Source organism: Athalia rosae, chromosome 3 (assembly GCF_917208135.1).
Source record: "Athalia rosae chromosome 3, iyAthRosa1.1, whole genome shotgun sequence".
Lineage (NCBI taxonomy): Eukaryota > Metazoa > Arthropoda > Insecta > Hymenoptera > Athaliidae > Athalia > Athalia rosae.
Window position 1 is genome coordinate 16257170 of NC_064028.1, and position 22071 is coordinate 16279240.

General features: G+C 41.8%; 1 protein-coding gene across 5 annotated transcripts in view; it reads right to left on the reverse strand.

Moving 5' to 3' along the window:
• Positions 1–22071, reverse strand: part of LOC105683393 — a 105044-nt gene that overhangs the window by 55890 nt on the left and 27083 nt on the right. For 3 of the 5 annotated variants that reach the window (XM_048652987.1, XM_048652985.1, XM_048652986.1), the window contains 30 exons: positions 21740–21992; positions 21403–21667; positions 21121–21317; positions 20743–21009; positions 20410–20665; positions 20111–20305; positions 19828–20010; positions 19093–19737; positions 18792–18993; positions 18537–18712; positions 18187–18455; positions 17694–18096; positions 17367–17606; positions 17134–17271; positions 15400–16188; positions 6895–14862; positions 5776–5922; positions 5596–5679; positions 4800–4982; positions 4517–4717; positions 4140–4433; positions 3669–4049; positions 2823–3587; positions 2407–2748; positions 2023–2331; positions 1599–1925; positions 1210–1521; positions 792–1115; positions 407–715; positions 10–324 (listed from right to left, as the gene is read on the reverse strand). In XM_048652987.1, the coding sequence (XP_048508944.1) occupies positions 10–324; positions 407–715; positions 792–1115; positions 1210–1521; positions 1599–1925; positions 2023–2331; positions 2407–2748; positions 2823–3587; positions 3669–4049; positions 4140–4433; positions 4517–4717; positions 4800–4982; positions 5596–5679; positions 5776–5922; positions 6895–14862; positions 15400–16188; positions 17134–17271; positions 17367–17606; positions 17694–18096; positions 18187–18455; positions 18537–18712; positions 18792–18993; positions 19093–19737; positions 19828–20010; positions 20111–20305; positions 20410–20665; positions 20743–21009; positions 21121–21317; positions 21403–21667; positions 21740–21992 (16739 nt within the window). The remainder of the gene's footprint in view (positions 1–9; positions 325–406; positions 716–791; positions 1116–1209; positions 1522–1598; positions 1926–2022; positions 2332–2406; positions 2749–2822; positions 3588–3668; positions 4050–4139; positions 4434–4516; positions 4718–4799; positions 4983–5595; positions 5680–5775; positions 5923–6894; positions 14863–15399; positions 16189–17133; positions 17272–17366; positions 17607–17693; positions 18097–18186; positions 18456–18536; positions 18713–18791; positions 18994–19092; positions 19738–19827; positions 20011–20110; positions 20306–20409; positions 20666–20742; positions 21010–21120; positions 21318–21402; positions 21668–21739; positions 21993–22071) is intronic. The other 2 variants (XM_048652988.1, XM_048652989.1) reach the window with 2 other exon arrangements.

The window sequence follows — 22071 nt, forward strand, 5'->3', positions numbered from 1 at the left end:
GGCAAATACCTTTCATATTACATCCGGAGAATGGATCTCCTTCGTAACCCTCGTAACATTGGCACATCGGACGATGATTTTGCACGGTACATCTAGCGTTAAATCCACATGACCCAACACAAGGATCCAAACACTTCTTTTGTACGCAAGCTAAGTGGCTAGGACAATCTTGATGGATTAAACATTCTGGTCTGCAGTTTGGCGGTGCACCCAACATTCCACTTAGGCATGAGCATACGGCTCGGCTGCCTTCTACGCGACATTCTGCGTTTGGTCCACAAGGTGATGGGAAGCACGGATTCAACGGAGTCGTGACCTTTGGCTCTGCAAGTCAAGTTAATGATTGAAATTAATGACGCATCGACGGTATACTTAAGAATTTGGATAACAGCTGCTTGGAACGTACGTTCTTTGAGGCACTGTACAAATGGATCTCCGTTATATTGAAGTGGGCAGCTGCATATTGGGTTGTGATTAGCTACTTGGCAGTGAGCGTTGAGACCACAAACTCCGGGACACGGGTCGACACATTTTTGCCCAATGCAAGCAAGATGCTGCGAACATTCTGAGCTGACTAGACATTCGGGTCGACAAGATGGTGGCGTCCCTTGATACCCTGGACTGCAAGAACAGACTGCTCGATCATTCATCACACGGCAAATACTGTATGGCCCACATGGTGATGGTGTGCATGGATTTTGTTTCTGCGGTGGTGCTGAAAAATACGTAAGAATTATTGATACATGGTTCCGAAAGACGGTTGCTTAATAGTCCATAGGACATGAACTTACTGGGTCGATCAATCTTGCATCCCTGGAAAGGATCACCGGAGTATCCCCTTGAACAGGAACAAACTGGTATATGGTTAGATACTTCGCACTCTGCATTTCTGCCGCAAACACCAGGGCAAGGATCTCTGCAGTGCTGATTCAAGCAGGCCAAGTGACTTGAACAATCCCCATTTATCATACATTCAGGCTTACATCCGCCGACGTAAGCATTTCCAATGTAAGGTGGTATGCAGTTACATCTAGCCACTCCATCGTGAACAGTGCACAAGGCATTATTCCCGCAAGGAGATGGTGAACATGGGTCACGTTTCTCTGGCGGTCGCTCTGAAAGCATGAATTTTGTCATTTGGACTTCCATCCACGACTGTACATCCGACATAATCTGCGGAAAAAGTCTCCGAAATAAAATATTACTCACCAGGAATTGCGGTACATCCAACAAACGCATCACCTTCGTAGCCTAGCTTACAAGAACAATATGGAGTGTGGCTTATGACTGTGCAATCGGAATTCGGTCCGCAACTATCTGGACAAGGGTTGATACATTTGAATGACACACAAGCCTGATCGATCGAACATTCTTGGCTAATTAAACATTCCGGTCTGCAATTTGGTGGACTGCCCACGAATGTGCTCGAGCAGGAACATACTGGCCTTCCCATTTTCACTTGGCATACCGAATTCGGACCACATGGTGAAGGACTGCATGGTGACCTTGGCGGCTCTGGTTCTGTAAGAGATTTGTCACTTATAATCACACATCCCAATCAGACATACTGCTTTATCAGGACACTCTCTGATGATTACCTGTCGATGCATAACATCGAACGAATGGATTGCCCTCTTGTCCGGCAGGACAACTGCATGTTGGGTTGTGATTGATCACTGAGCACAATGCTCCGTGTCCACATACTCCGTTGCATGGATTCACGCATTTGTTGTTAATGCAAGCTTGTATTTGCAAGCAATCTGAGCTTACTACACATTCTGGGTTACACAGTGGAGGGCTACCCTTATATTCTGGCAAACACGAGCACGTCGCATATCCATTTTGTGAAACTATACATCTACTGTTCGGCCCACATGGCGATGGGACACATGGATTAGAAGGTCCTGGCGTCACAGTGATACCCGCTAAAAAAAAGAATAAATAATTCAATGAAAAGTTTGAATGGTTGAAATTATTATTATTTTTTGTTTTCTTCAATGTACCGTAATCATTAATACTCACGGTCTCGCTGAGGTTGGCAACGAACAAATGGATCCCCGCGGAGCCCGTGATCACAGAAACAGACCGGGTTGTGATTGATAACTTCACAGGATGCGCCGGTACCACAGGCACCAGCGCATGGATTCACACATTTACTGTTTGAACAAGCCTGATTCAGTGCACAGTCCGAGTTTTGAACACACTCTAGGTGACAGGCCATGAAGGGATTGCCGAAATAGTTTGGTAGACATTTACAGGTAATTGCGCCATTCCGCTCTTCACATATTGCATTCGCTCCACATTGCGTTACACTACATGGATCTTGATTATCTGCAATCAATTAAACCGTGATTTGAACACGCTCGATCCGAAGTTTGAATACAAGGTGAATAAGAGTTAACTCACCTATGGGCCCCGGTGAACAACTGTCATACGGATTGCCGTACAAACCAATTGGGCAGCTGCATACGGGGGTATGTAAAATGACTTGACAATTAGCATTGAGACCACAAGAACCCAAGCAAGGATCTGCACATTTCCAACCGATGCAAGCTTTGTTGTATTGACAATCAGTGTTACTCAAACACTCTGGTCGACAGAGCATCATATCATTTTCATAATTTCCAGAATCGCATCCTCCGCAGATAGCTACTTGATCAGTGTAAGTGTCGCACAGTTTATTTGGCCCACATGGCGATGATGTGCATGGGCGAGTAGTATTTCTCTGTTGATCGACCGTGATAATCGCTGAAACAAACATTTTGATGTCAAGATCTAGATTTCACCTCAAAGATCTTGATTCACATAGGATATGTACTCACGTCTTGGCACACAGCGAATAAATGGATTTCCGAAGTAGTTTTCTATACAACTACAAGTAGGCGTGTGATAAGACACACTGCACTCAGCATTGGAACCACAAATCGTGCCAAGTGAACACGGATTCACGCATTTCATGTTCAGACAGGCCTTGTCTAGTGGACAGTCTGAATTGATTGTACATTCTGGGCGGCAACCGCTTTGCGGATCACCCAAAAAGTCTGGTAGACAAGAACAAACTGCTCGGTTTTGCATTACTTGACAAATTGTATTAATGCCACACGGACTCGGCTCGCAAGGACTTTCTGTCGGTGGGTCGCGGGGTGGAGAACATCTGATCATCGGATTACCGAATAAGCCTTCATTACACGTGCAGACTGGATGATGAATATCGACGTGGCAATTAGCTCCTACACCACAGGCTCCTAAACATGGATTACGGCATCTGTATCCTATACAGGCTTCGGTTGGTGAACATTCGTCGTCACTTGTACACTCTGGTCTGTTGCAACCGAGGGAACTCGTGGGATCACCGGATGTTCCTGGGGCGCATTCACATAGCGCTTGATTTCCCGGAGTTACTTTGCACTCGGCATTTGGACCGCAAGGATTTGGCTGACAAGGAGTTACTGCTGGAAGATGACAGCCAGAATAAGCATCCCCGTAGTATCCTGCTCTGCAGTAACATTGTTCTCCGTTGTTCGAGACGTAACAATCTGCGTTCTCTCCACATGGTCCAGGTTGACAAAGCTCAACTACGTTTGGAGCTGTAAAGTAATTCGGCAAAATGTGTTTGTTATTTCGGAACCTTTCGAAAAATCGAAGTAACCATCAAACGTGACACTTACCGGAACAACTCCTGTAAGGATTTCCGCGTGTTGAATCGGGGCAATAACATGGAGGATCTCTGTTAATGTCACACAATGCTCCTTGTCCACATGGATTTGGCTGACAAGGATTAGATTTTGGTATACAGCCTCTGACGGTGTTTGGACTCTCTATGTAACCAGTCAGACAGGAACATTTTGAAAATCCATTCTCCAATATTGAGCATTGCGTATTTGGACCACAAGGAGACGGATCGCAAGGATTGTTAGGAAGAGTACAAGCCGTCTGCGGTGGGCTGCCTTCGTAACCAGGCAAGCAGAAACATTTCACCTGACCGTTGACTATTCTACAGCCAGAATTCAAACCACATGGATTATCCTTACAGCTGTCTCCCTCGGGAACTAAAGCAGAAATAACAATTATTGAAATTCACCATTTGCACAATAGCATTGATACAAATTAAGGATCTTGAATTGAAATTTTCAACATACTGCATTGCTTGAATGGATTTCCTGTTAAGCCTTTCGGGCAGAAACAGATGGGATTTCCATTATCAATTTCACACATGGCCAAAATTCCACATGGATTTGGAATGCAAGGGTTTGAAGATAATTCCTGGCAACCAATTTCCGGGTCACCGAAATATCCAGGCAAACATTTGCATGATCCTCGATGATTTTTGACATCGCAAACTGCGTTCTTTCCACAAGCACATGGATTGCCGCATCGACCGTTAATGCAAGCCTCGTTACTCGCACATTCTCCATTACTCGAACATCCAGCAACTACAATGCACGAAAAAGTTTTACATTACAATTCAATAATTCCAAAATCTGCAGCCAATCTCAATTGTTTATTGCAACTTTACCTCGGGTACATTCAATGTACGCATTTCCTTGGTATCCAGATAAGCATTTGCATTGAGCTTCATGATTGTTCGCTACACATTGAGCATTGTCTCCGCAAGTATCCGAAGAGCAAGGATTAATGCAAACTCTATTCAACCTATCGCATAGCTTGTTTGGTGGACAGTCTTCATTATACTGGCAAATGTTTTTGCCTTTTTCCACTGAAACGAATCCGGAAATATTTAATATACTCTACAACATTCTGATATTTTCACGAATTCATGGTGCTATCTAAAATCTTACCAAGATTACACGTGACAAAACCATTTCCGTGATAGCCTTCCTCGCAGCTACAGTCGGTTCCGTGATTCGTATTGATGCAAACCGCGTTTCTAGCGCAAGGATTATGGACAGCGCATGGTTCCTGACAAATTTTTCCGATGCAGGCCTGTGTCAGCGAACAATCCCTGTTGCTAGTGCAACCCGCTAAATAAAGAGTGAGAAAGCCCATGTAGCCCAAAGAAAGGTGCATATTGTGTGTTTTTGAAAACAATTTAAAGACAACAAAAACACATAGACTATATCTGCACATTAATGTATATAATTACACGGTATTTCATCAACGAAAATTATTTATAAAAGGAGGATAATGGTGTTTATTCGTCCTGTCACAAACAAAGAGTGTAGCGAGTCGAGAAAAATGTTTGGAAAATTCAATGAAATTCAGAATCTTGACAGTTGCCATGTGCAAAAGCATTATTGGAATATCAAAGTGTTCAAATATTCGAACGGTGATATGTCAAAATTTTTGATTAACTTTCAACGAATTTATGTACAAATAACACCAGTTATATATACATTGAAATTACATATTTACATTCTTTACTGAAAATTTGGAATCCTAATAAAAAAATTAGCATTCCACGAGACTATTATCAGGCCGTGAAGTTTAGAACCATCAGTTTTAAAGAACTTCGTCGTTATAATCCTCCAAGCTGAGGATCCTAAACTTTACGGCTCGACAGTATGCCTATAAAGATAATAACGCCTCTGTCATTAATATTTTGATGACAAGTTTCAATTATACATCAATACAAACCTTGTACGCAAGTACTTGTTGATTTGTCGCATTCCATTCCCGGTGGGCAATACTCTGGACATGTGTCGATTTCTGGATCAGTTTCTGCAAGTTTGAATTCAACGTATTTTGCAATGTTTTACATATTAGGCATATCGAAAATTTTTAAGCGAGTGATTATTTTTTTCCTGCAATCTGTACCTCGTTTGAAACAGACTGGTCTGTGCTCCTGGACGTGGCATTGTTCAACGTAATCACAAGGATTTCCAAGCGTGCATGGATTTAGACATTGTTGATTGATGCATGCCAATTGTTCTGCGCAGTCGGTGTGTGATGTACATTTCACATCTATTCAAAACAATCAACGATTAGAATAAGCGTCAAAAAAATCTAGCGACAAATTGAAAGAGAAATATTTAAATCAAGTGAACCAAAAATTGTACGTAAATTTTTGTTTTCTATACAACAGATAAGCACCATATACATATAATATGGGTTCACGTACGTCGAAGCAAGATAACAAATATTTATATCAATGCTATTATCATTCTTTGATGTTCAATAAATTTGGACTATTTGGTGCTTTGATATTTACAAAGTTGAAATATTCATTTGTAATAATACATGTGAATAAACTGAATGAATGATGTCTTTATGTAGAACATACAAGTTCAATGAGAATGCAAGGTAAAGAATACATCAACCCCCCTTACCAACACCACCATTTATCCATGTATTGTATATTGTACACGTTTTTAGGACCAAATCCACCCAATTCGGTAGCAGTACATTGTTCACAGTTTTTTTTTGTGACAATGTATACCCCATCACCGAATACATGAATCAAAATTATCTTTCTCATGCAATTCACAATGGAAACAAACATGCATCATTAGTAAATCTCTGCATGCTGTAGTTCGTGCTAAGTAAAAAGTATAGAGAAAGTAAAACCCACCACAAGGAGGAAAGCGTTTAAAAAAAAAAAATAATACATCGTACAAAATATCCTTCAATTCGTAATATGAGAGTATTTTTGACCCTTAAGTCCTGTCGTCGAGGTATACGCATAGCAATATTCCACCTAACATAATTTCATAACAGCCATTCCATGACAGAAGACAAATCATTTGGAAGCGGCACAACATCGAGACCCTCCAGAATTGGTTGTCTCCAATTTTCATCTGGATATATTTTGAAGATATGCACTGAAAAAGCTTCCAGAGGCACATCGGTGGTTGCAGAAAAGTAAAAAAAAAAAATAAAATAATAAAAATGATTTAACAAGTGTGACTAAACTCCCGTCTAGAGAGGTTTTTTTACCTGGGAGTACGCTACAATTAGACGAATTCTGGCGTTCAGCTGAGCACAAGCACACAGGCCGATGTTCGATCACCCTACAATCTACCTCATCTGAACAAGGATTGCTAATTTCGCATAGATTTTTGCAAGTTTCGTTAACACACGATTTACTTTTAATGCAATCTTCGTCGCGACTACAGAATACTTCCTTAGCAACTTCTGTAACTATGTTGGTGCTCGTTTCAGTTATATCTCTGAATTCTGTTGTGGTTTCGTAAAGGTTTGCAATAATATCCGTAGAAATGGTCGAAGGAATAGTTGTTGAATGATCATTTGTAACGTACATGTCACTTTGAAACGTTGTCGAAATCGTTGGATCGCTAAATCCTAGCGTACTGTGATTTTCAGTAGTCGTAGCTGCCTCGGTTGACTCCGTTAAGTCAGTAGACAATGTTGTTCCATCTGTGTCTACAGTACTATAAGTTGTAGTAGTTTCCATTGTACTAGATCCGTAAGTTGTAGAACTTCCCATGCTTTCTGTAGTGCTGGACATCATGTCCGCGGTACTAAATTCATCAAACTTATCCGTTACATCTGATGTGCTTTCCATTTCTACCATAGTGGTTTCATCCGTTGTTATCGGTGTGCTGAGGGTACTCGTAGTTTCCACCAAATTATTCGCATCAGTGGATTCCGTTGTGCTCAAAGGTTCACTCACATTTTCCGTGTAATAATCAGTAGATCCTATTGTAGTACTTGTATAATAATTTTCATTGCTAATTGTTGAACCAATTGTTGAGGACGCTGTAACTTGTTCATCAATTTCATCGGATTCGGTTGTTGCTTTTGTCAATAGATTTTCGGAGTCCGTAGTGACCTTATCGATCATTTTATCTGTCACACTTTGTGGAGGCGGTGTTTGCCTGATTGTCTCATCGGCAACTTTCTCTGTTGTGTAAGTGTTTAAGATAGGATTCGGAGCCTTGTGCGTCGTCATCAAAGGCTCTACTACAAGCATGTTTACCGTTGTAGGAAATTCATGGTCGACAGATGAAACTGAACTTGGAGATGTTACGAAATCTTTACCAGTGGTATAACCATTATCCTCTGACGAGGTTGCCGCAGTCTGTCCAAGGATTGTGTTTGTACTGGTTTCAACGGGCAAGATTGAAGGATCCAAGTTTTCTTGCCCTGGTCTCGTAGTCGGAACGCTCAATTGCAGGATATTCTCCGTTGTTGGGCTATCGTTATTATTGTATCGATATGTTGTCCCAACGTCATGAGCATCTGTAGATTTTTTTGTCGTTTCAGAGTGAGAAGCCACAGTGATATCAGAGGTGGGCATTTGAGTTGTCGAAGCGACAGCGGGCATAAATTGCTGAGTAGTTTGGCTGATTTCTGAATCACCTTGATTAGTTATTGTAATTTGCTCTGTAATTCGACTATTTTGAGTAGTGGTCAGCTCGTTGAATTGAGAAGCCCCGGTAGTTGGATTGTTGTCATGAATTTCTCCGAGTGTCGTTGGAATCGCCTCAACAATAACCAATTTATCTGTTGTCGCTGGTTGTGCGACAACAGTAAAAACTGCTTCGGGAGATTGTGTAGTTACGCCAACAGTTGGGACGAAACTTTGCGTTGTTACTTCAATGATAGGATCACCTTGAATTAATTTCGTTGTTTGTTCCGTGAGCTCGTTACTCTTTTGAGTGGTACGTTCGGTATCCAAATGCGGTATATTCTCTGTTGTTGGGCTATTATCAACAATTTCCGCTTGTGTCGTTTGGATCGCATCAACGCTCACTATTTTTTCTGTCGTTGCTGGCTGTGCGACAACAGTAAAAACTGCTTCGGGAGATTGTGTAGTTACGCCAACAGTTGGGACGAAACTTTGCGTTGTTACTTCAATGATAGGATCACCTTGAATTAATTTCGTTGTTTGTTCCGTGAGCTCGTTACTCTTTTGAGTGGTACGTTCGGTATCCAAATGCGGTATATTCTCTGTTGTTGGGCTATTATCAACAATTTCCGCTTGTGTCGTTTGGATCGCATCAACGCTCACTATTTTTTCTGTCGTTGCTGGCTGTGCGACAACAGTAAAAACTGCTTCGGGAGATTGTGTAGTTACGCCAACAGTTGGGACGAAACTTTGCGTTGTTACTTCAACGATAGGATCACCTTGAATTAATTTTGTTGTTTGTTCTGTGAGCTCGTTACTCCTTTGAGTGGTACGTTCGGTATCCAAATGCGGTATATTCTCTGTTGTTGGGCTATTATCAACAATTTCCGCTTGTGTCGTTTGGATCGCATCAACGCTCACTATTTTTTCTGTCGTTGCTGGCTGTGCAACAACAGTAAAAACTGCTTCGGGAGTTTGTGTAGTTACGCCAACAGTTGGGACAAAACTTTGCGTTGTTACTTCAATGATAGGATCACCTTGAATTAATTTCGTTGTTTGTTCCGTGAGCTCGTTACTCTTTTGAGTGGTACGTTCGGTATCCAAATGCGGTATATTCTCTGTTGTTGGGCTATTATCAACAATTTCCGCTTGTGTCGTTTGGATCGCATCAACGCTCACTATTTTTTCTGTCGTTGCTGGCTGTGCAACAACAGTAAAAACTGCTTCGGGAGTTTGTGTAGTTACGCCAACAGTTGGGACAAAACTTTGCGTTGTTACTTCAATGATAGGATCACCTTGAATTAATTTCGTTGTTTGTTCCGTGAGCTCGTTACTCTTTTGAGTGGTACGTTCGGTATCCAAATGCGGTATATTCTCTGTTGTTGGGCTATTATCAACAATTTCCGCTTGTGTCGTTTGGATCGCATCAACGCTCACTATTTTTTCTGTCGTTGCTGGCTGTGCAACAACAGTAAAAACTGCTTCGGGAGTTTGTGTAGTTACGCCAACAGTTGGGACAAAACTTTGCGTTGTTACTTCAATGATAGGATCACCTTGAATTAATTTCGTTGTTTGTTCCGTGAGCTCGTTACTCTTTTGAGTGGTACGTTCGGTATCCAAATGCGGTATATTCTCTGTTGTTGGGCTACCATCAACAATTTCCGCTTGTGTCGTTTGGATCGCATCAACGCTCACTATTTTTTCTGTCGTTGCTGGCTGTGCAACAACAGTAAAAACTGCTTCGGGAGTTTGTGTAGTTACGCCAACAGTTGGGACAAGACTTTGCGTTGTTACTTCAATGATAGGATCACCTTGAATTAATTTTGTTGTTTGTTCCGTGAACTCGTTACTCTTTTGAGTCGTAGGTTCAGTACCCAAATGGGGAATATTTTCTGTTGTTGGGCTACTACCATAATTCGGTGCCGGCGTCGTGTCCACAGCTAACACTTTTTCCGTGGTTTGAGGTTCGGCAACCACAGTAACAACCGCTTCAGGCGTTCGCATAGTCGAACCATCGCTTGGAACATATCCTTGCGTTGTTTGATCAATTTGAGGATCGCCTTGAACCGGTTTCGTTGTCTTTTCTGTGGTATCATAATCATGCTTCGCAGTTGTCTGAATATTATCATAAACAATCTCGGTTGTCGAACCAATATTATCATTATTCATGGGCTCGGCTGCTCCGGATTTATCCGTGGTCACGAATTCTTGTGTCGTTTGGAAATCAGTAACTGGCATTTCTGTTTTAGGTACATTCGTAGTCACGCGAATAATCGGCTCGAATTTTCGTGTAGTTTGATCAGTGCTTTGACCTTGATTCGATATTGTCGTTTGTTCTGTAGCTTGATTATTGTTTTGCTTGGTAGTCAAAACATAAGCTTGTGTTGTTTCAACTTCATTCGAATCCATTGATTTCTGTGTTGTCGTAGCTCTAGGAGTTTGAGTCGTCGAATCGAAAGTCGTAAATGATTTCTGAGTTGTCAGGCCAATTCCAGAATCCGTTTGACTGCCTATTATAGTTTGTTCGGTCAGTTGGATACTTTTTTGAGTGGTGGTCGTTAGTTTGTCACCGTTAATTTCTGTAGTCCGATCAATTGTAGGATCGCTTTGAACCATTGTCGTCGTTTGCTGCCTCACTTGGTCATCGTGCTGAGTAGTAGTCTGATTAATAATCTGAACATCTTCTGACGTGGAGTTATAAACATCAAAGCTGACGTCCGTTACTTCATATTTGTTCGTTGTTTCTGACTCCATCGTCTGTGGTTCCGTGGATACCGGAAGTCCGCTCACAGGCACTTTCGTGGTCACGCGAACTACTGGATTGAAATTTTCCGTAGTCTGAATAGTTTCAGAATCTCCTTGGATCGATATCGTAGTTTGTTCTGTCACTTCACTGAACTGAGTAGAGAATCGAGGAAGACTCTGAGTAGTTGGATTGTTAATCTCCTCTTTCAGAGTCGTTTGAGTCTGATCAATCAAGGGGTCCTGGAAAACGAGTGTTGTTGGTTTTTCTGTAGCTCTATCATAGCCCTGAGTAGTAATCTGCATTACATTTTCTGACGAAGAACTAATGTCATTATCATTTGTTTCCGTACTCCCGAATTGTGTGAAAGACTTTTCTGTCGTCTGGAACTCAGTAACTACCGGAATTTCTGTTTCAGGTGTTTTTGTAGTTACACGCATAGAGGGTTCCAAGTTCTTTGTTGTCTGATCAACTTCTGAATATCCGTGGCTCAAGGTCGTTGTTTGCTCTGTTACTTGACTACTTTCCCGAGTGGTAGCCACAACGTCAACGTTAGTTGGACTATCAGTTATCGGGGTGTTATTGTTGACGACTGTTTGTGTCGTCTCAATTTCACTCCCACCAGTCATTTTTTGTGTTGTTTGAGTTTCTGAAATAACGGTGAAGGCTTTTTCAGGTGTTTCCACAGTGGAGCCAACAGTTGGAATAAATTTCGGAGTGGTTTGGTCAACTTCCGTATCACCTTGAATCAATCTCGTCGTTTTTTCAGTAGTCACGTCCTTACGTTGAGTCGTAGTCTGAAACTCGTTAGAAATAGGGATTTCCGTTGTAGGTACTTTCGCAGTTGAATCCACATTAAAATCGAGCCCATGAGTGGTTTGATCAATTTCCGGATCACCTTGAATCAAATTAGTCGTATTTTCAGTGATTTTATCACTCCGCGGCGTCGTTGTATCTATTAGCTGATGAGCATAATCCGTTACAGTCGAAATCTTATCATCATTGACACCCGTTGTTGATTTTATTACTGTCTGTGCGGAGTCAGTAGTAGGATTGACTGTTGGCAGAGTAACCGGAACATTTGTGGTCAATTGGTCATCATATGTTCTTTGCGTTGTATGTGTGTCTATTTGACCAACATTTGTTGTTGGAACATCACCGGATGTAACGTACTTATCGGTCGTTCCAAGCTCACTGACTCGGTCTGTTTGTCCAAACGGTATCTTTACTGTTGATAAATTCATAACAACATCAGCTCTAGTTGTAGAATCTGTAATTGGCGCACTTGTATCCGTTTTCCCGTCGTCATTCGAATAATTCGTTGTATTACTACTGCTGTAATCTAAAGTCGTGTAATGTGTCGGTGATAAAGTATTTTCTTCAGTGGATGGATTATTCATGCTACTTTCTTCTGTCGATGGAATTTCCTGGATGGATTTTAGTGTTGAAGTATCAGAAGTTGACGTTTCAAATGACTCATCACCAACCGTATGTTGTGTCACAGGACTATTCGATTGTTTTGTCGTGCTTTCGTATGGTACTGTGAAAGTTTCTCCACCAAGCATCGATGACGATTCGGTGACTGATTGATTTTTATCCACAAGTCCTTGACTCGTATTCACCAAGTTGAAGGACGTTGGAACGAATGTTGTCGTAGTATCGATCGTTGTTTCCGAATCATTGAAACGATGTTTTATACCATCAGTAGTCACTTGTATTGTTTGATCTGTGTATGTAGATTGGTCAACTGAATCAATTTTTGGTGGTGTGGTGTACACATTGTTGACCCCGACCTGGGAGGGCGTCGTTACAGATACAAATTTGTCATCTATGCCTTCTGTCACTCGATTATTTGTAGTGAATTCTGTACTTGCATATGGCGTTTGTTCTTTAGACTGTTTTGTTGTAGTATACTGTTTGTCTACCTGAAATGAAAATTCCGTAGTGACGGGATTATCGGTAATTGAGCTCACGACGTGTATCGTTGTATCGCTTGGATAGTCATCTACTGTATGCACATCATGAGGGGTCATTATTGTCGTAGTATCTGGTAATCTAGTGACCCTCGCAGTTGTATTGATATTTCGATCAACGACAGAAGTCGTAAGTGGCAATTGCGTTGTTGTTGACTCCGCATTCTCATCAGCTCCTGAACCACGAGTAGTTCCTTTCGGTGGGTCAACCGAAACCGTATTACGGGTCGTCGTGACAGGTTGAGTGATTTCATCGGCAGTAACTTGTGTAGCCAAAGTGTATGGATTTTCAGTAGTCGATTTATTTTCATCAATTCCAATCAATCCTTCGGGTGTGGTCGTCGTTTGTATAGGCCCAAAGGTGACTTCGTGCACTGGTCGTTCCTGATCTCTTGTAATCAATTGTTGCGTTGTTTCTACAGCTTCATTAGATTCAGTAGTCACGGAAGCTCCGTCCCAAGAGTTAGTCACAGGTTTCAAAGTAGTATGACGATTTTCGTCCGTAGTCTCTTGATTTTTATCAACCTCAGTTAATCCGACAGCTCCTGGGGTAGTGGTCTGCACCGGTGTTCTATCCGTTATTTCTACCAAAGTTGTGCTTGTTTCTAAACGATTCTCTAACGTTGTGGATTGGCCATCAGGGACATAGATAACTGAAGGTGTTGTAGATTCTGTGTGAATTTTATCTAGCACGTTTATACTTTGAGTTGTAGACGATCCATCGTATTCGTCAAACAAGTGTGTCACTGGTTCTATCTTATGCGTCGTAATTTCACCTGTACTCGCACCATGAGTTGTTTCACCTGTCGTTATAAATGAATCATTCAAAGTGGTCATTCGTTGTGGCGTAACTGTTGTTAATTCTAATTTTTTCGTAGTCTGATCCGCTGGTTTATTCGTTACACGATCTCTACTACTATCCGTCGTTGGGATAATCGTTTCTCCAACATCCGCCAAACGTGTGGAATTGTTTATAAAAGTAGTTGAAGAAAGCGTGTCTTCCGTAGTCGACAATGTTGACATTTCCTCTGTACTAGTACTCAATGTTGATTCCGTATTGAATGTGGTCGACGTTATTGTTGCATCTTCAGTGCTCGTACTCAATGTGGATTCTACACTCGAAGTTTCCCAATTTGTAGTTGAACTATCCTCGGTAGTGCTCTCTGTGGATTCTGCAGTAGATGTTTCCCACTGTGTTGTCGAACTATCCTCAATAGTACTCGCTGTGGATTCTGTGGTAGAAGAAACTGAAATTGTCGAACTATCCTCAGTACCAGGAATCGTAGGTTCTGTACTCGATGTGGTAAACATATCTTCGGTATCCGTGTTTAGCGTGACTTCCGTTGTTGACGTGACCAAAGTTGTTGAAACAATATTTCCACCAGTACTTTCCATGGATTTTGTACTAAATTCGGTAGTTGTATCGTCGGTACCGGTAGTTAACGAAAACTCTGTAGTTGAAGTAGGCAGAGTACTGATTACTGAACTATCAGTAGTGTCGCTTAGTGTGAAGGATGTGATAGTTGTGCCATCGGGTTTAGCGGGTGTTTCGAGTTCTTCGTGTATTGTGGTGGATGTTATTGTTGAGCTTAGAGTATCAGGTGTTGTTGATGTCGGCTCAACTACTGACACTGTACTATTATCTAATTTTGAAAGTGCAATTGGTGTTGAAGCTGATGTGGTAGCTTCGTATGTTAAACAAATAGAATCATTCGAATTGCAAACGCAAATAGGCCTGTGTGCTTCGACCCGGCACTGAGCTGCCAGTGGACAGTCGATGGTGCAAGGATCTACGCAAGACCCTTTTATGCAGGCATTTGTATGATCGCAGTCATCATCGGACACGCAGAGAATCGCTGGTTTGAAGTTCTCAACTGCTGTGGATATACAATACATACATACACACGATATACTTGTAATGGTTTTTCTTTCTTTTTCTTTTGTTAAATTAATTAAATATCAAGCATATTTCATTACGCTACACTACTGGTAAAATAATAACGTGTTTAATATAATTACTACAGATTAAAAGTTAGCATGCTGCATAATAGTCAAGCTAATTAAGAAATATTTATTAGGACTTTACTGAGACAGATGTAACGGAAAGTACCTTCTAGTAGTATAGGACTGGCAGAGAGTGCAGGAGGTAAGGATAAAGGACATTATCTATATATTTTCTTTGACTAACTAACTGTTAAATGACACGTTCAATGTTTCAAATAAGTGATGTATAAAAATATAAAATCTGAAAAATGACTAGAACAAAACGATAAAAAAATTATTTAAAAATAACTAGTTGCGTGGCAACTGTGTCGGGTAAAGTATATAGTTGCAAAAGCACATTGAACATTTCAATTATCTCTCCGCATATATGATATGACCTACTCAGATAGCAACTGAGAAATGGTGTTTACCTTTCATGCATCCATATTTAGTATCTGGCACAAAGCCCGAGGGACAGAACTTGCAGATTGGCTTGTGCTCCTCCACGTAACAGGGGGCATCAGCCGGACAGGTGGAGTTGCTGCAAGGATCCACGCAGCGATAGTTGCGGCAGGCCAAATCTGCAGAGCAGCCACTGTCTCGCAGGCAGATTGACAATGAGGGATTGCAGTTTCTGGTGCATATGCACACAGGGCGGTGATCCAATACGTTGCAAGTTTTGTCAGTTGGGCATGGCGGTTTTTGACGCACGTTACACGGATTTTGACATTTGAAGTTAATGCAAGCAGCATTTGATGGACAATCGACATCTCTCAAGCACGTCGGTGTATCAGGAGCACAATTTAGTTCCCCAATATCGTTGACAACGAAACCATATTTACAGACACACATCGGACTGTGATTTCGCACCTGACACTTCTTATTTACATCGCAGTTATACTTCGAGTTTAAGCATGGGTCGCGGCACTCTCCAGTCTGAGTATTGCAGGAAAGACTTTCCGGACAATCGTAGTTAGAAGCGCAACCTATGCTTGGAGGGTAGGGTCGGGGATCGACAGTTTCACACTTGGGATCTGGTTGACAAGCAGTATGGGGCATGCCAATGTAACATTGTGGGCACGAACATCGTGGCTTGTGCAGTACGACGCGACACAAGGCATTTATCCCGCAGGCACCACGTAGTGCACATGGGTCCAGACATTGTAGATTTATGCAGGCTTTTTCGTTTGGACACTCTAAGTCGCTGGTGCATTCTCTCTCTATATGTTTTGTTTGTTTGTTTCGTTTTGTTTTTTTTTTCACGTTATTTCATTGATGGGTTGCGGGTGGGACAGGAAAAAAAAGAAAAAAAGCATTTATAAGAACTGTGAAAAGAAACTTTCTCACAAATAACATTAACCACATGCTTTGTATTTATATGATGAAAATAGGGTAGCTTTTGTGATAGGTGGAAAGAATTTACAAATTTCATCAAATTTTCATAGACAAAATCTCGTACAGATAAATAATATATAAATAATAATGACAAGCAGCAATATTTACACATAAGCCCCCACAGACTTAAGAAAGAGGAAATGACCTGTGAATATCAGCAAATATCAAGCATGGGTATATGAGAATGTCCCTTTCGCAGTTCCCAATCTGTATTAGCCTAATCTATATATGTCGTGTCAATTGTATAAATGTATACCTCGTCGAATATTCGAATTAATAATAAATATATGTATATATATTCTCTTCCCGTAAAAAGAATCATAGACAGATTGGATACTGAGATAAACATTCTACATATGCGGTTATAATGTGAGATGTGTGAACATGTTGTATATATATATGTATATCAGAATATGTACAGTATGCCTAACGAATAAATATGTATATATATACATATATGTATGTACACGCGTTTACGAGCATTGATATTTTTTTTTACGAAAAAAAAATAATCAATCAATCGACAACTCTATCGATCGATCTGCTCCAATCACATCTGTCTCTCAGTGTTAACGATTCACTGGATTAATACATCTCTATGTATGGATTATCATATTAAAAAAAAAAACCTACTTGGACGATACATGGTTATACTACACACCATGTTCCTTTCTCGTCAGTCACAAATCTATTTTTGTTTCTAATCACAAGTGCTGTACATATAATTAAACTAGTATACTCTGTTAAATAGTTAGTAGGTCGTCTCCTACCTGTTTTGCACTCGGTGTCAGCAGAGCCGCTCGTACCAGGAGGGCATTTACACACGAATAACGTACCATCTCGTAGACATTCAGCACCTTTTCCACAACCAAGGGTCCGACAATCTCCCGCAGTCCGTTCTGGAGTGCCTGTTTCATGAAACGAATAAAGTTTCATTCATTATTTCAAGTTTCATTATTTCGAATATTTTCCCGCTGAATACACGTACGGTATCGATACTTACATTTTCTGGATGGATCTCCGGATGGGTAATTTGAAGGACAATAACACTGGGGTTGATTATTGTAAATACGACACGCCGCGTTAACTCCACATTGGATATCCCGACAAAGAGCCCCCTCACATATGCATCCAGAATATGGATCTCCTGAGCATCCCGCCTCGCAAGCACATTCGAAACCTCCAACAACATCGCGACACTTCGCATTTGATCCACACGGACTACGAAGGCAATCGTCTCCGCCTGCAGAAGGATGAATGAAGCAAACACCTTTATAATTGTCCCACGATTTCATGGATCGGATTACTTCGCAATAAGACTCGAACTGACCTTTTTTACAGTTGACCTTCGGATTCCCGAAATGCCCGGGTGGACAAGAGCATTGCTCTTGTCTATTGACGACGCGGCATTGTGCATTAAATCCGCAAACTCCATGTTGTAGACACGGATTAGTGCAAACACCACCGTCGCTACATCGTTTATTTGGCTCACAATCTTCGTCGAGATGACATTCTGCTTGGTAACATTCGCGGCTTGGTTCACCCTGGAAACCCTCTGGGCATAGGCAAACCGCTCGATGATTTGATACACGACAAAGAGCGTTTATTCCGCACGGCGATTCTCCACTGTTGCATGGGTCTATACATTGATTGTTCGAGCAAGAAAGTGACGATGGACAGTCAGAATGAGTTCGACAACCCACTAGACATAAGCCTCTTTCACAAGTGTAACCCTAGGATAATCAGACGATTCGGTTGTAATTTCGAGTTTTGTTTTTGAATCTGAGATATTTGAATTGTATAAAAATAGATTTATGATGTACCTTCAGACAAGCGTTATTGACGTCACATTTAGCTCTGCACCTTCCGGCGCTGCAAATTTCTCCACAAGAACATTGTTCTTGAGTCGCACAACTTGTTGTGCAAAAACCGATCTCGTCACATTCACAAGAACCGTCGCATGGGATCAAAGATTTGGTACAACTGACCAACGCGTTGCCGAAATAATTAACCGGACAACTACATTGGGCAGCGTGATTCACCACACGACAACCGGCACATTCTCCGCAAGCATTGCCTCCTTCGCACGGGTCTGGAATTTTCATTTGGATTAAATAGAAACTCCAAGTACTGCTTGATCACTAGAATTTTTCAACTGATCGCTAGAACTTACTTTTACATTGATTATTCAGACAAGACTCGTCACTTGGACATGTGCTATCGCTACGACAGCCGATGTCACAGAGCCGATTTTTGCAAATTTGTTGCGATATGCACTTGTCATCGCTGTTACATATTGCCTTGCACAGTCCGCCATCGCAACGTTCATCATTAAGACAATTGGAATCGCTGAACCGAAAAAAAAATCATCGTAATGAACCTACGTATTTATTGTCTCTTGACATTTGTCAGCAAGTGAAACACCTACCTTCTACATGTGGTGTAACACAATCGTCCGTAACATGATTGACCTGGTAAGCAGTTTGCATTCGAATCGCAAGGGACGAACGTTTGTCTACATCCAACGAGTGGATCTCCTACCAAAGGAGTTGGACATACACATTGTTTCTGATGATTGACGGCAGAACATCTGGCATTTGTGCCACATGTATTCGGAGAAGCACAAATGTCTGTAATATATTGGAATATTCGTAAAAATGTCATGCGTAGGTTCCGGTATAATACTTGAATGGAAAATAAAAAAGAAATCAAATAAATCGATATCTCACCTGTACATTTATTGTTGACGCAAGCGTGACTGTCCGGACACTCGCTGTCGGATCTACAACCGATAGCGCACACAAGTCCTTCGCAAATTTCACCACTACGACAATCCTCGTCGCGTCTGCAAAGCGATTTGCATACTCCGGAGCTATCGCATCTCTCGTTACTCAAGCAATTCGCGTTCGATGAACAAACAGGTGTGCACAAATTCGAAACGCAAGATGTGCCCGGTGCGCAATCTCGGTTCGCTTGACATCCTGGTCCAGGTGTACGAATACACGCTACTTTAGCAGTTGGATTAGCAATGAATCCCTGTCCACAGGAACAAGTAGCTCGTTGATTGGTAACTGTACATTTGGCATTCGGACCGCAAGGTGTGGCTTCGCAGGGGTTTGTGCATTTGTTGTTGAAACAGGCCTGATCTGCGTTACAATCTTCGTCTCCGCGACAGCCAAAGGTGCACATATTGCTCAGGCAAATATGCCCAAGGAAACAATCGTTGTCCAATCTACAAGTTAGGAGGCAGTTTTTGCCAATGCATTTTTCGTTAAAGGCACATTCTGTGTCAGCTCCACAAATCGGTAAGCACATGTTTTCGCGACAAGTATTCCCTTCGCTGCAATCGTTGTCGTTCTTGCAAGATACTGGCACTGAAAATTTACGATGTGACAAAGTGTAAAAAATATTTCTAGTCAATTACGACTCATAATCGACGCAAAGATAATTGAATATATATGTACCTCTCACACATTCCACCTCAGAATTACCAGTGAAACCTGGCGGACAACTGCACTGCTTTATGTGACCTCGTACTTGGCAATCCGCATTTATTCCACACGCTGCTCTTATATCGCATGGATCCAGGCACTGTCCGTTCAGACAAACGTCCGATAAATTGCACTCTTCGTCCGATTGACACGAAGCTGTAAAGGCAGAAATGTCTTAGTAGATAATTGTTCATCTGAAGAGAAAAATATTTCGATCCTCAGTCATAAAAAGGTTTGTTTGTTTGGGAAAACATACGTCGGCAAATGCTTTCGTAACAATATGTGTTGACCAGGCAATCTGCCGATGACGAACAAGGTGTCGGTTTCGGTCGGCAGCCGATGCTCAGGCTGCTAGGGTCTCCTTCGTAATCAGAGCGACACTGACAAGCGCCAGCATGATCGGATGCAACACATTCCGCATTCGGTCCACATTGTAATTGTGCGCAAACATCTGTAAATCATCATTTACACGTGTCAAGTATTTTGGTTCAATTTTAGTCGATGTCGGAGGATAACATAGTGGAATATTTTTATTGAAACAATGCCGTTTCTTACCAACGCATTTGGGTTTTCCTTTTAAGGTGATACATTTTGCAGTTAATGGACAATCTTCATCTTCCTGGCAGTAACCAGGTTCGTGGCAACCGCTGTTGTACGGATCTCCAACTGTTCCTGGGTGACACAAACATTTGAATGATCCACGCGAATTTTCGCAAGAGGCACCTGGACCGCAGGGAGTCGTAGCACAAAAATCGATGAGTTCACAACCCTGAGTTGGAACTCCAGTGTATCCAGGTTGGCAGGTGCACACCTATAAGAAAAATGATTTTAACACATGAAATCGTTGCGACAAAGTGGCAGAACACAGATATTTGCGTCAGATCTTACTTGTGAATGCTTTTTCGTAGAACAAATCGCATTCGCGCCACATGGATTGTGCGCGATGCAAGCGATTCTGCATTTGTACGATTCGCAGATTTTTTCATCTGAACAGTCCTGATGGGATTCGCATTCCATGGGCTGGCAGCCAATTTTGTCGTCATTGGCATCGCCGTAAAAACCACGTTCGCAAGAACAGGAAGCGTCGTGGTTCGCACCTTGGCACACTGCGTTGCGACCACACAAAATAAGCTCGCATGCCTCCTTACATTCCGCCTAGAACGAATCGCACGAAAATGATTTAGGAAAGAATAAACATTCCTATAAATTGAGACAGTATACGCCTGTAGATTTACTGAAATGTCTACCGGGCTACGATTCACCTACCTGTCCAATCGCGTTTCTGATACATTTTTCACTGTGACCGCAATCGTCGTCCGAAACACAACGCAGTTCTTGGACGCAGATATTATTCTGACAAAACTGATACTCTGGGCAACTTGAATTAGCTCTGCAGGTTGGTTGGCAGACCCCATTGATACACAGTTGATCTCCAATGCAATCTCTTGTGCTTGTACAAACGGCTGTAACGACAGATGAACGATAATAAAGAAAACAGTAAATTGAGATTAACATACTGATGTGCAATATTTTTCGGAGATCACTTACACGTGCATACTCCTCCGTTACAAGCGGAGCTAGTCGGACACTGTGAGTCTGATTTACAGTACTGTACCGGTACGCAACCAAGGTTTGGATCTCCGGTACATCCCGGCTGACATGTGCAAACTGCACTGTGATTCAACGGAGAACAATCAGCCCTTTGACCACATACGTTCGGCACCGAACATGGATCGATGCATTTGTTGTCAAAACATGCTTTCGATGGACCACAATCGCTGTGGTAATTACATTCCAAATGAACACAATTGATCTGAAATATAAATTGTATCATGAACCACTGATGTTCTTATTGTTCGCTCTGGTGGTATTCGTTATATATCACCTTAGGGTCTCCGGTAGTTTGGCCAGGGCATCGGCAAACTGCCGCGTGAGCTACGGAACTGCACTCGGCGTTTCGTCCACAGATCGTCGGATTGTCACACGGATTGCGGCAGCTATTTTCTATACAAGCTGCTGAGGTAGGGCAATCGGAATCGGTGTAACAATCGCCGGGCAATCTACATCCCACCTTGATTGGATCTCCAACCAAACCGTGCGGACATACGCACGCGAAAGAACCGTCGGTGTTGTGACACCTATGTGGATTTAATCGTGAAGGAATTTACTCGCTAATTAATAAGTACGAAAAAGAATTGACTCTTGAATTATGATGTA